General features: G+C 55.2%; 1 protein-coding gene across 1 annotated transcript in view; it reads right to left on the reverse strand.

Moving 5' to 3' along the window:
- Positions 1–13,268, reverse strand: part of PDE4C (phosphodiesterase 4C) — a 14,968-nt gene extending 1,700 nt beyond the window's left edge. Inside the window, exons 1-12 of the mRNA XM_015586352.1 lie at positions 13,027–13,268; positions 4,957–5,148; positions 4,349–4,385; positions 4,180–4,253; positions 3,945–3,997; positions 3,466–3,587; positions 3,349–3,430; positions 2,666–2,829; positions 2,368–2,466; positions 1,785–1,949; positions 1,606–1,705; positions 822–976 (exon numbers count right to left, since the gene is read on the reverse strand). Of these exons, the coding sequence (XP_015441838.1) occupies positions 822–976; positions 1,606–1,705; positions 1,785–1,949; positions 2,368–2,466; positions 2,666–2,829; positions 3,349–3,430; positions 3,466–3,587; positions 3,945–3,997; positions 4,180–4,253; positions 4,349–4,385; positions 4,957–5,148; positions 13,027–13,268 (1,485 nt within the window). The remainder of the gene's footprint in view (positions 1–821; positions 977–1,605; positions 1,706–1,784; positions 1,950–2,367; positions 2,467–2,665; positions 2,830–3,348; positions 3,431–3,465; positions 3,588–3,944; positions 3,998–4,179; positions 4,254–4,348; positions 4,386–4,956; positions 5,149–13,026) is intronic.
- Positions 13,269–13,713: the final 445 nt, after the last annotated feature.

Raw genomic sequence — 13,713 nt, forward strand, 5'->3', positions numbered from 1 at the left:
GAAAGTAAGCCCTGAACACAGCTGTTTAAAAATCAACTTCGCTAGTCCCATGTAGACCAGCCCAGGAGTGACCCACAGGTGGCCCATGGGCTTCCCTGAGAGTCAGACAAAAGTCTCAAAATTTCTTCCCAAACCTTTTGTCTGCCACAAATGATGCTCCCACTAGCGGAGCCCACCACCCAAGGCTTCTACGTCTCACTAAACTTTTAGTTCCTCTTTATTTGGATTCTTGGTTCCCTCTAAGCCCTCCCCACACGCTGTTCCCTCTGCTGGGAACACTCCTCACCACCCCACGGCCCTCCCCATCCTGCAGGTCCTAGCTTCAGTGTTCCTTCCTGGGGAAGCCCTACCTGACCTTGAGCATCCCCCCATCACAGCTCTGTCTATAGGTCCTCTACCACAGTTCTGCCTCTGGGTTGCTATCATGGCTCCCACTCATGTGTCCATCTCCCTCACAAACCAGAGTCTCAGAAAGGCCAGAACTATCTTGGTTATTGCATAGGGCAAGCACACAATAGGTGCCCAATGAATGCTCATAAAATGAATAAATGAGACACAAGGCCTCAAAACTTACTGGTGTCTCCTGACCTGAAAAATATCAAATAGACAGACTAAAGGCTCAGAAAGAGTTGCACCTGAAACCCCAGAAGCTCAGTTTCCCTATCGCTTGTGTGTGAACCACAGCTAGGACCAAAGGCCTGGTCATCCCACCCAAGGCTCGGAGGGTCATTGCCCCATTTTACTGGCCAGAAAGCTCAGGCTCAGAGTTGGGATAAGCTTGGGTTTGACTAACTCCACCCTATCCATTGCTGTGGCCTCACCATGTCAATGACCATCCTGCGCAGACTCAGCCGCTGCTTGGTGCTGAGGTTCTGGAAGATGTCACAGTTCTCTGCTTGCAGCAGCTTGAAGCCCACGGCCAGGTGGTGGTTCTCCAGTACAGAGGCATCATTGTACATAAGTGCAAGCTCCGAGTCTGGTGGGTAGTTGGAAAGCCTCAAGATCTGCCCACTTAACTCACTCCACAAACAGGCAGGTTTGGCAAATTCTTGGCAAACTCCTACTCATGCATTGAAGCCCCAACTCTAATGCCCCCTCCTCCAGGAAGCCTTCTAGGACCCTGTCTCTCTCTCCGGACATGCCCTGACTCCACAGGACTGGGGGCATCTGTGTCTCCTTGAGACTGGGGGATCCTTAGGGACTTGGCATGGCAGGAGACAGTGTGTACTGAGTGCTGGTCAAATGAACAACTGAGTCTTCATCTATTTAGACTCTGGGATCCTCAAGTGAAAGGGCTCTACTCTCATCCCTAGCTTTCTTGGGATATATATATAAGAGGTGCCCAATAACTGCTTATTGACTGAGTTTTTCAGATACCTAAAAGGACCCCAAACTTTAAAATCTCAGTGGGCCCAGATCAGCTCTGCCACATTTGTTATTCTCTCATTTATTGAATGTCTACAGTGTACCTGGACCAGCTCCAAGCACCCAAGGGAGGAAAGATTGTCACAGCCATTTCACGAACAGGGAGACTAGGCTCAAAGCAGGGATGGGACTGCAGGAGATCACATGATTGACAGGTGGCGGCAGGGCCCCCTGACTCACTGGTGTTAATGAGAAACTGGTTGGAGACCCCAGGATGGTCCACATCATGGATGGCGCTTGCAAAGATGGCAGCAAGAACTTCTAGGTCTGTGAACACAGCCTGAGCAGGCACGGAAATAAAAGGTGAGGGGCGGCTTCTCTGCACCCTGTACCTGCCTGGGCTGCCCATAGGGCCATACCTCGAGCGCAGGTGTGGCCAGCAGCACATGCGTGGATTGGGCCACATCAGCAGCGTGCAGGCTGTTGTGGTAGGCCACATTGGCGTGGTAGTGACCCTCCAGAGTCAGCAGGTAGGTGACAAGGGTATCTGCTGGGATCTGAAATGTCTTGAGCAGGTCCCGTTCCTGGTCCATGACAGGCCCCTAGTCAGGACCTCAGCCCCTGGGTAGCAGCATACGCTCTTAAAAAGCTCTTCCTAGCCTTGTCTCCTGAACTCATCCATCTCACCAATTCCGCCCCCTTTCAGGATGCCCTCAATTCTGAACTCACTTGGTCTCTGTCCTTCCTCTCTGGTCCATCCCTGACCCCCACACCTATTCGCTCTAAATTAGGTCTCTTTGGGCCTGGGCCCAGGGCTGAGGCTTACTGACAATCATCAATGAAGTGTTCAGAATAGTGAATTGCTTTTCATCCTTCAATGCCCGATCGAATGATCCCCTTCAGGAGTATTAGGGAGGAATTGAAGTATATGTGTCCCTTGAGGTCTTGAGGAAAGGGTGAAGGAAACCCAAGAGTATTGGAAGCCAAGGGCACAGGAATTACCTGAAAGATGCTGAATATGATGGCTGTGAGGGGCTGGTTCCCACTTAGCTCTGCCACCTTGAACACGTCAAGCCCCCACTTATTGGTGTCTTCTAGTTCCTAAAATTTGAAGAACGGGAGCTTGACCCCAGCCCAACTTCCCCAGATTCTGGACCTACGACCCCCTCTCCCAGGCCCCAGGCTGTATATTTAGCTCCACTTGCCCAGTATACAGGTGGGCACACTGAGGCCCAAGATAGGACATCCAAACAGATCCAGGACTCAAACCTGGGTCTCAGCATTCCAGTTGGGGACCCACCTTGGCCAGTTGCCCCTCTTGGTCAGTCTGGACTCCAAAACGTGGAACAGCGGCTGTGGAGAGGCTGGCACTGTGGGGGAGCCCACGTAGGCCACTGATCTGGGACATGGGCCTCGGGAGCTCTGTGGGGGTCTTCCTGGGCAACTCTACCTCAGTCTGCTGATCTGTAGCGGGGACGGGGTGGGGCTCAGAGAAGCTGATTCACCTGCTAGAGTTGTCCTGCCTAGCCTCAGGTCTCAGATTTTGCCAAGCCTCCAGATCAACCTATTTCATTTTCACCTGGATCAAAGTGAGCCCGGAGTAACGTCTTTGTCTGGACTATAGTCTCTTCCTCTGTTCATGGCGGACCTCCATGAGCCTTTCTGCTGGACACGGCCCTCAGGGCTCAATATTTTTCTCCAAACAGCCAATGTCCTTTCCATCTCCCAAGCTGGAGACCCAGCTGTCTGGTTTCCTCCATCTCCTCCTTGGAAAACTACTCATGCTTCAAAATCCTAACTTTAATGTCCCCCTCCTCCTAGAAGTTCCTCCTGTTCCTTTCCCTGGTCCAGCCTTCACCTATGTAGCTGGGGGTGTCCGTATCTGGCTCTGTCTCCCTCAGATTGATGTCTGTAATAGTCTTTCTTTTCTTCTTTCTTCCTACCTCTGTAATGTTGCCCAGGCAGTGACCCACCACAGCTCACCCAGGAAGGTTCGGGAGATGTACTCGGAGACCTGGTTCCCGGAGCGGCTGGTTTCAGATAGGTGAGTCAATTCGAGGGGGCACTGTGGGCAGAGGCAAGAGATCATGGCTCTCTGGCCCTCCTCACCTTGTTGGAGGCCATCTCCCCCACCGAGTGCCGCGTCTGCAGGGTCTCCAGCTGATCCAGACACCAGTCCAGCTCATCCAGTGTCTCCAAAGCCAGCTTCTGCCCAGTGTCCTCTGGGGGCTGAGTCAGTCAGGGGCCTGCCCTGCACCCACTCTGGGACCCTGAACCCCTCATGCCTCCATCTCTACATCTATACCCTGGAGCCTTTCCCAGTGGGGCCACTCAGGACCCCAGGATTTGAGTTGCAGATCTGTCCCTAAATGGCTGTGTGACCATAGGCAGGTCTTTACCCTTCTCTGGGCCTCAGCCACCCCATCTGTACTATGGATGTGGTAGACTCCATCTCTGAGGGTGCTTTGGGGAGTTACAATGAGCACAGCTTAAGAACTCATTGGCTAGGAAGGTCACCATGGAGAGGAACTTCACAGCTGTCCCGCAGTGGGAGGAGGGGGTAGGAGCAAGCACATTACCTGTAGATGGAGGGGGCTGACTGCCAGATGGGGCGTTCCCGACGGATGCCTTCCTGCAGTACAGCCGGTTCAGGGGTGGCTCGCCATGTGGTTCCGCCCCCACCCAGCCCACCTGGTCTGTTGGCCCCGGCCCCGCCCTCCGCCCTGTCCTCTCTCCAACAGGCCCCGCCCCAGTGCTGCAGTTGTTGGCCCTGACTCTCTTTTCCAGGCCCCGCCCCGCCCACCCTCTGCATACTTGGATGCCTTGCCGCTTTGCAGGTGGGCTAGCACTGAAACGTTGCTCCGAACCGTCCGCAGACTGGCCAGGACCTGTCGGGAGGGGGATGATCAGCACTGGAAAGGGGAGAGGTCGACGCTTCTGTCTGCTTGGCTCACACGGGAAGTGGGGAGGGGTGGACACCCACCTGGGCAAAAGGTGTCACAATCATGTCTTCTCCATGTCTGTGGGGAGATGGGATATCAGGAAGGGAGGCCAAGGAGACCTCCCGCGCATTCCCATCTTTCAGCTTTTGCCCAGACTATACCCTCAGCGGAGCACGTCCTGCTTTCACGACTCCTTCAGGTGCCCTACTGGTCCCTGGGCTCCTCTCACTCAACTCTTCCCTGGAACAAACCACAGCCCCTCTGACCAATCACTCACTTTATCCCAGTCTCACAAATGAGGAAACTGAGTCCCAGGAGCAGCAAGGGTCTTAGAAGCAAGACAGATATTATTATATTTCCCTTTTCATTATGGCTACCAGGAAGCTCAAATCAAGGTGTTTGTTCAATTGCTGCTAATTGTCCTTAATGCTTTTGGATTGCCACCCAACCCTAGCCCAAAGTCAAGCACAGAAGAACACCAGATATCATTCTAGGTATACTTGACTGAATAAGTGAGCTGCCTGGAAAACTCCTACTTAAACTTCAAAGTCTAGCTCAAATGGCCACTCGAAGGAAGTGTGCTGAATGGAGAAATAAAGGAAGGAAGGAGGAAAGGACAAGGAGGTCATCCCACCAGCCTCAGACTCACAGGTCGCTGGCCACAGAGGAGTTCCGGGACATGGCCTTAGGTGAGAGTTCATAGTCGCTGTCTGACCGGTACAGGAAGGACTCCCGCCGCTGGCTGTACTGGGCAGAGGTCTGAATGACCTGGCCAAGGCCAGGCCCAGCCTGAGAGTCCAGGGCACTTCTCCCACAGGAAAGCCCATTTTCTAAGTCAAAGCTAGAAGTAGAAGAGATGTGGTCAGAGTGAGGGTCCTGACAAGCAGATGGCTGGTGGTGGCCTGCATCTATTCTGTCTCCTTTGGTCCACATGGTGGGCCGTGCAGTAGCTTATGGTTTGTCCACCTATCCCACAGTCACATCTTAATCAAAGACCCCGCATCCTCACTCCTTAGTTGCCACATCTGTACCCAGAGTCGTCCCACTGGGACCAAACTGGACTCCAGGACGTGAGTTTCAAATCTCTCTCCAAGTGGCTGTGTGTGTGACCATGGGTAGGTCTCAGCCTTTCTCTGTACATCAACCACCCCATCTTTAACATGGGCATGGTAGACTCTTCCCAAGGAGCTTTTAGCGAGTTGCAATCAAGCACCTGAGGACGACAACTGGATGCCAGTATTACTGAGGAAGAAACAGAGGTCCAGGTCACATGGTGAGTTCACAGGGACTGGAAACAACTTTCTGGACTCCTCTCTCTGGAGGGGCCTGGGTCCTGCTTAGATTCGGCCAGTTGCCAGGCTCCCCACAGCCAGGAGAAGCACTGGCCCCAGCTAGCTTTGGCCATGCCCTGGATCACCTGTCCCCATTCCACAGCCCGGGGCCCCACCCTCAGCCCACAAGACCCCGCTCCAGTCACGACCTCAGATCCCCCACTCCCTGCTTCATTTTCGACCAAATGCTCTGCCTGTTCTCCTACCCCTCCTGGCCTTTGCCGGAGTTGTGCCCTCTTCCGGGAGCACCACCCTCCCCACAACGCCCCCTGCTCTGGGGCAATCTCCAATCCCCCACTCCCAGCTCTTTCAACCAAGTCCCTCCCACCCGCCACACCTTGACCGGGTAAGGGAGATCTATGTTCATCCTCCTGTGGGTCAGAGGTCAGTGTGTGGGAGAGAACGTGGGGCGAGAACCGAGACGCGGGAGGGAGAGTTAGCAGTAGGGCAGAGGGGTCTGCCTATGGGTCACGGGCATTGGGGGGGGTGGGAGTGGGGTAAGAAGGAGACAAGGAGATGCTGGGGACCACACACGACGTGGGGCTTCCAGCCAAGGGCCAGCGTCCACTTTGGCCCCTGCCAGGTCACCCCATCCGAGATTCAGTGGGATTATCTCCAGTTCGGCTGGATTAGGGCCCGCTCGGTCAAACTGGGCCGGATTTGACTAAACTCTATCTGATCAAACGGGATTGGACCTGGTCCCGCTAAGTTTGGTTGGGTGAGTTCGGTAGAATTTGGCTACGTCCGACTACTCTCGAGCAGGTTCGAACGCGCTAGGGAACATTCGGCTATGTCCGGCCTCACTCGGGTAAATTCGAGAGCGCTCGGCTTTGTCCGGCCAGCGGCCTGTTCAGAGGCTTCAGCGGCTCCAACAGAAGCCCCTACCGCCCGGGCCTGCAAGTTCCCGCTTTGCGACGTCACTGGGAGGGCGGGGGTTCTTAACCCTTCCCTGCCTGGCGCAGGGGTGGGCAGAAGGACGCTCTTAGGGGCAGGCTAGCCATGGATACCCTAACCAGCCTTCCGAGGAGGCCTGGGGGTGGCGACCCTTCCCCCTCCTCGCTTCCTCCCAAAGGTTCTAAGAAAGCGCACCTATTGGATAGCTAGGGAAACTGAGGCCGGGAGAAGCCACAGGGTACTGGGTTCGAATCCAAGGAGCGGGCGCGGAGGGTTAAGGTCTGGTTGCGGCAGCTGTTTTTCTTTCTGCTCTAAACTTAGCTGGGAGCGATGAGGTCAGGCCGTGGTTCCATGACGCTGGCGGTGGGTCGAGGTCGCCCTGACTGTGGGAACCGCGTATCTGTCCATCGGTTAAATAGGTAAACTGAGGCAAAGGGCACTCCAAGGTATCCACTATCCTCCAGCCTCACCTTCTGAGACCGGCAGGCCCTCCCTCAACGCCTCTGAGCTCTCTCCCGAGCCTGGGCAGGGACTACCCTTCGCAGGTGTCTGGTGCCATAGAGGCGTTCTCCCAGACCCGGGCCCCCCCTCCCGGGCTGCAATGGCGCCATCACAGTCACGATTGCACCCACCTCCGCCAGGTGACTTTAGAGAAGGGATCTCCAGGCTCAGCCACCAGGTGCCAAGTTATTAAGGGGGTGCGAATGTAGCAAGAACTTGGTGCAAGGTTCCACACACAATCGGTGCCCACAAGCCCCACACCCGGCCCCAGTCTTGCCCCCATGCCCCATGCCCCATGCCCCACGAAGTCACAATCGCTTCCTGAATGTCTGGGATTCTAACCCGGAGCGCTGACGAGTCCTTGGAGGATACCACCAAGTGGGACTGCGCTGGTCCACTCTCAGCCTAAGACACGCAGCTCCTCTGTTACACTACCTACGCCCTGCCTCGAAGGCCCCCATCGAATCGGGTCTTCCTCTCGCGACATCGAGAGTTTCGTGTGAAGCCCCTAGACAAGGCATCCCCAACTCCCCACGCCCCCATCTCGCTGCATCCTGTAAGGAACCGGCCGCACAGCAGGAGGTAAGTGGTTGAGGGAACAAGCGAAGCTTCATCTGTATTTGTAGATACTCCCAGCGCTAGCATCACCGCCTCAGCTCCACCTCAGATTATCAGGCATTAAATTCTCATAGGAGCACCAGTCCCTGGTGCCAAAAAAGTTGGTGACAACTGTCCTAGGCGATCTCGTTGCCAGCACTGGATAGATGGAGAGGAGTAGACCAGGGAGAGAAGTGACCCTTGCTCCTCCCCCTCACCACCAGGACACTCAGGCCACCAGTCCCCAGCCTGAGGGTCAGGAGGAGAGGCTAGACTCAGCCTATCCTGCTCTGGGCCTCACAGCTGGAAAGGGACAGCCGGCTGGTCCCCCAGGCATGAATCCAGACAGTGTGTGGGGAGACAGAGATGGAAAGAGAGTCACCAACTGCAAGAGACAGATAGGACGGAGGAGAGATACCGCGAAAGAGTAGGAGAGGCAGAGCGTCCGTGCCCCGGCCCTCAACCCCGCCCCAGCTGTCCCCGACTGTGACTCTTCCAGCCCTCCTCTTGCCTCACCACAGCGGATGGGCCACGGTGAAGCGCCGCTGCAGGCGGATACTCTGGTTCACCAGGAGCTTCCTAAAGAGCCCGGGGGAGCCACGCGGGGAGTCCCGGGGGGATCCAGGCCCAGGGGCCAGGGCGGGCGCAGGTGGGCCCTGCATCGCTGGGACAGCGTGGAGGCTGCAGACAGCGCGGGCGGTGCGGGAACTTTTCTGGACAGCCTCGGGGGCGGGGCCGGCGGAAAGGGGGCAGAGGACGCACTCGCTCCGCCTCGCTGCTGGACCGCTCTGGGAGGTCCCCACCAGGATAAATGGGGAAACTGAGGCATGGAGCTGGGCTCCACTCTGCTCTCTCTCTTTGGGGGAAGGCCCCATGGGGTCTAGAATCCTGATCTTACAGCCACTTTCCTCTGCTAACATGTCCTACGACAGTGCTGCTTGCTGGGCTAACTTGGCTGAAAAGAATGAGATGCAGGAGTCAGAAAGAGACGTGCTCTCCATTGAGGGTCTGCCGAGAGGCTGCCCAGACAGTGCTTCCAGTCCCACTCTGCCCGTTTTCCAGGTGGAGAAACTGAGGCCCGGAGTCCCCAAGGAGCTCCCCGGAAACCACAAACTCTTACTCTTTTGCTAGACGGGGGAAATGAGGCATAGAGAGAGGTGGTAACGGATACAAAGCTTCATGCTAGGGCGGTAGGATGGAAAACCAGCTCCCCCTCCTCCAGGCCCCCTCCACAAGTCCCCATATAACCCCTGCCTGTTCTGACATTCCCCAGGCCCTATCTCTGGATCATTTTCCCTCTCTTGCTGTCTCCACTGGACAAACATCCGCACTCTATTCCCGCCAGACGTTCCGTTCTGTGAAGCATCAGCTGCCTCCCACTGTCCCAAGAAGGACCCAGGGAGGACCTGGAAAGAAAGGGAGGACTTACCTCTGATGTCTGAGGGAATTCAGGGGCCTATACCAGGTGCTTTACCCTTGGAATGCTAGGATTGGGGTGGCCCTGCCTCATTCTGCAAGAAAGGAAACCAAATCTGAGGCAGGACTTGGAGGCAGGACCTGGAATTCCCACATCACAAGCAGAGGCCACGGAGGTCCAGGGAAACTAGGCCTCCCAGCTGAGGCCACACAGATGCTCTGAGCCCAATTGTGCCCCTGCTGTGGGATGACGCCCCCCCTCCCCCAACTGCCTGGGCTTTGCCCCTGGGGACTGTACCAGTTTTGGGGCACCCACATTTCTGGCACGCTTAGGGGAATATGAGGTACAGCTTGGGGTAATCAGGGCTTCAATGGAGGACCCTGAGGCACCGCAGTGAGGAGATCCTGACCCTCTCCTGACCTCGCTACCATACTATTGTCCCTGTTCTACAGAAAAGAAAGTAGAGGTTCAGAGAGGGGTCACACTGGAGCGCAGGAAGACACAAAGTCCCAGGGGTCTGGCTGGAGCCCCCTTCAGCCCCCATAGGCCTGCAACCAGACACCTGGTGGGAACTAGACTCGCTGTCCCCAAGACAAAAATACCATCTGTAGTTGCTGTGGCTGCACCTAATTATAGCCGGTCTCCAGGGGATAGAGGCTGCCAGGATGGGCCTGGTGGAGACACTGGGGCCAGGGTCCATCCAAGGAGCCTTAACACCACCCCAGCCTTGTGGGAGCGGCTTGTAATAGCCTCATGTGCCCAAGGAGAAACTGAGGCACAGAGGGATTCTGTTCCTCCCCTGAAATCACAGACAGGAAACAGAAAGTTAAAACTAAACACATCAATACAAATAGCACTTCCTATTGCCTGGCTCTGAGCCAAGGGCTGTGCATATAAAAGTCACTTGATTTTCAGAGCAATTCTCAAAAGTGAGGACTACTATGCTCATTTGGGGAATGGGGAAACTGAGGCACAGAGAAGTATGTTTATTGGCCCAAGGTCATATAGCCACGAGTGATAGGGCTGGTGGGCTCTCCAGGCTGTGCCCTCTTCCACTTAATGCTTAATGCTCATCCCCTCTGAAGTCCCAGAGGCTCCTCTGACATTAATATTTTATCAATAGTTTCATATTAATGTTTCATTAATAGATTCAATTGTAAATATTTTATTAACAGTTTTAACAGTCATGCGTTATTAATAGCTTTTTAGATGGAGAACCTGAGCCACAGAGATGAGACTCACCATTGGAATTCTAATCTGCCTGACCCTGGGAGGCCCCAAACCCTGCCAGGTAAGGGGCACAGGCTGAAGGAGGGGTGCATCTGAGTGCTGCATGACCTGAAGAGGTGCCCAGCAGTCTCTGGTTTCCCTTGCACATCACTGTCTCAATTCACTCCATTTGAGCATCCCTGCCCTGGGCAGGTGCTTTTCTCCTCTGCCACCAGGCAGCCCCAGCGAGAGGGGAGGTCCTGTTATGACCGTTTTACAGACAAACTGAAATCTGGAGAGGAGAAGTGACTTGTCCAAATTCCCGTGGAAAGTCTAGACAGAGAGAAGAGAGTGGGGGCTGAATCACATGTGTAGATGCTCACACAAGTTAACCTCACCCTCCTCTGCTCTAGACCCTCCCATGGCTCCCCATTGCCCTCTCATTTGAATCTACACCTCTCCAGGAAGCCCTGTGAGGTCTGACCCCTGCTGGCCACCCTGCCCCCTTCCTCTTGGCTCACTGTACTCCAGCTTCATCCCCAATCCTTGCTACTTCTTGAAACAGCCAGGCTCATTCTCATTCTGTGCCCTTTCCCAAACACTCTTCCTCTGCCACACTTAGGGGTCACAGCTGGAGCATCACCCCCTACAGGAAAGCCCTCCCTGATCAGAGCACCCTCCAGTCACAGCTACAATTTTACATTTAATTTTACAAATATTCATGATTATTTGATTTGTTTCTGTCTCACGACTAGCCCCTTGAGGGTAGGACAAGATCCAACCTTACTCTCAGCTGTGCCCTCAGGGCCTGGCACTCAGTAGGTGCTCAATAAATGCTTGAGAAATGAATAGAGAGCCTCCCTCCCACCCTCCAGCTCCACTGATCTGTATTCAGCTCCTCACACACCTGATCCTCTTGAGTCTGAGGCTTTGTACATTCTGTTTCTTCTAATTGACATGCTCTTCCCCTACAATCCCTCTGGCTGACTTCTCTTCATCCTTCGGTTTAAGCTTAGAAGCCACCTTTTCCAAACAATCCTTCCTCACTCTCTGCTCCCCAGTGCTGGATCAGAAGCCTCTGGGCTTCATAGCACCCCGATCTCTCCATTTTGTATAAGTCTGTCTCTACTATGAGCCTGTTGAGCACCTGCTTGCCCATGGCTGTATCCCAAGTACACAGTAGGTGGCTAATAAATGCTTGCTGAACAACATGCTAGGACCCTCCCAGATCCAGGTGATCTACCTGAAGCAGTGGAGAGAAGAGCCACAGTAAGAACCAGGCTCTGGCACAGAAAGTTCTCAACAAAATGCAGAAAGTATGGATGTGTGTTTGCATCTTACTGACACTTGGAAGTTCAGTGAAACACCTCCATTTGCTGGGGAGCACCCAGAAGATTAGCCTTAAACCCAGCATTCCAGAGGGTTGACCCCCCCACACACACAACATCAGCACATATATGCATGGACAGGATGCACGCACTCACACACTCACAGGGATGCACTCCTTCCAGAACTTTCCAGATCCACGTGGGCTCTCTCCCCAGATGGGCCCAAACCCAGTCTGTTTGTTTTTTCTTGAAGATGGAAAATCATGAGTCACTGGGGGTGGGGGGGGCAAGAGGAGCTGGGAGGTGGGGGCAGGGAGCCTGCTGGGTCACCTGGGAACAGCTCCAACCCCTCTGGACCATGGGGCCCAGCTGCTCCAGACACCTCCCAGGGCTGCTGGAAGGCCAGGCTGAGGGGGGAGGGGGTTAGGCTAGGCTTGTTGATCAAGAAGCCAGTGGCCCCAAGAGGTCCATGGACAAGGTAGGAGAAAATAAAGATCTAGAGAAGAAAGCAACTCACCAGAGGTCGCCAGCTTGGCCTAAAGCCCAGGACTCTAGATCTGGCCGTGTCTGGCCCCCCCTCCCACTCGAGGAGGCCTGGGGCTCCTGGACCCTGCTCCTTGTCCCTCAAGCCCTGGGCCAGCAGCTGGAGACTCCTGCCTCTACTCCGCAAAGATCCCTGTTTCACCTGCTGTTTGTCTCTGTCTCTCTCTTATTCTCCCCATACCCCTTTTATATGAAACAAGAGAAACAGCCCCTCCCCCACTTCTACTCCTCCTTCTCCACCCCATCCTTTCTTGTATGGAAGAAACACCCTGTGATTAGGATCCCCAAGAAGCTTCCCCTCCTTTTTCACGTGACATGGGCTGAGGCAGGGGGATGGTGGTGGCAGGACAGGCCACAGAGGAGGCTCCTCCCCCAGGGCTATGTACAGCCTGCCCTGGCCCTCTCAGATGCCAGCCATGGCCACAACTCCACAAACACTGGAGGACACTCCAGGGGCTAGAGGACCTCAACTGGGTTGAAGCGAAGACAGTCACACCCATCCACATGCCCACAGGCACCACAAGGGGAAACACACAGGCACATACACAACTGATGTACCCAGACACAAGCACTTCTGGTCACCCACAGAGATGCAGCTGTCTGTAGACATTCACACAGAAAGCTGGAGCACACACAAAGTGGCAACTGTTTAGACTCACACACACACTCAAATGCGACTGCACCTGGCACACCTGGGCACACACACCCATAAGCAATCATGACACCACCACCCCCAGCTCCACCCCACGTAAAAACAGCTTTTATCCTCCAAAGCACCAGCCTCAGCCAAGCCGCAGAGACCCCCACCTCCTGGAGAAGAAAGAACCCTCCCTCACTCCTGCCAGGCCCCGCGCGCCCCTCCCTCACGCCGCTGGAGGGCCCTGCCCCCGCCTACCTACCGCCTGTGGAAGGAGGTAGGCCAGGAGCGCCGCGACTTCTTGAGCCCAGGCTGCGGGCCCCAGTACCGCTCGCTGTGGCCCGCAGACTTGTCCGGGTCCGAGTGGAAGCGCTGCTGGATGTAGATGGGGCGCCTCGGCTGCCGCCACAGGTGCTTCGGGGATCTGGCTAAGCCTTGGAGGCTGAGAGCGAGGTTCAACTCACTGGATGCCTCAGCCCTTTCTTGGACCCCTGAGGTCTCCATACGCCAGAGGAGGGGAGCAGGGAGAGCAGGGTATGAGAGCCGTCCCCAGGAGCGAGGAGTGTCTGCGCCCTGGTCAGGCAAGGGCCGGGAGTGGAGGAGACAGCGAGCAGGTGTCTGTGCCGGGGGCACTGAGCGGGAGAAGGTAGAAACTGGGGCTCAAGGTGGTGCTGACACGGAGGAGCTGTCTATGCCCAGTGGTTCTGAAGGATAGTAGAGGAAAAAGAACTTGGGAGTAGGGATTGGAGACAAGAGCTAGAGAGAACCCCAGCCCCGAGATTGGTCTGCCGTTTCCTCCATTGCAGAACGAAAAAAACGTCAAGACATAGGCTTGGAGTGGAGAAGACAGAAGTTGTTCTCTCTGTTGCTGCCAAATAAAGATCAAGGAGACAGGGGCTTGGGAAACCCCGCAAAGCCAAGGCGCCGTTCTTCCTTTTGATGTCGAAAG

This window comes from Pteropus alecto, unplaced genomic scaffold (assembly GCF_000325575.1).
Source record: "Pteropus alecto unplaced genomic scaffold, ASM32557v1 scaffold160, whole genome shotgun sequence".
In the NCBI taxonomy this organism is placed as follows: Eukaryota; Metazoa; Chordata; class Mammalia; order Chiroptera; family Pteropodidae; genus Pteropus; species Pteropus alecto.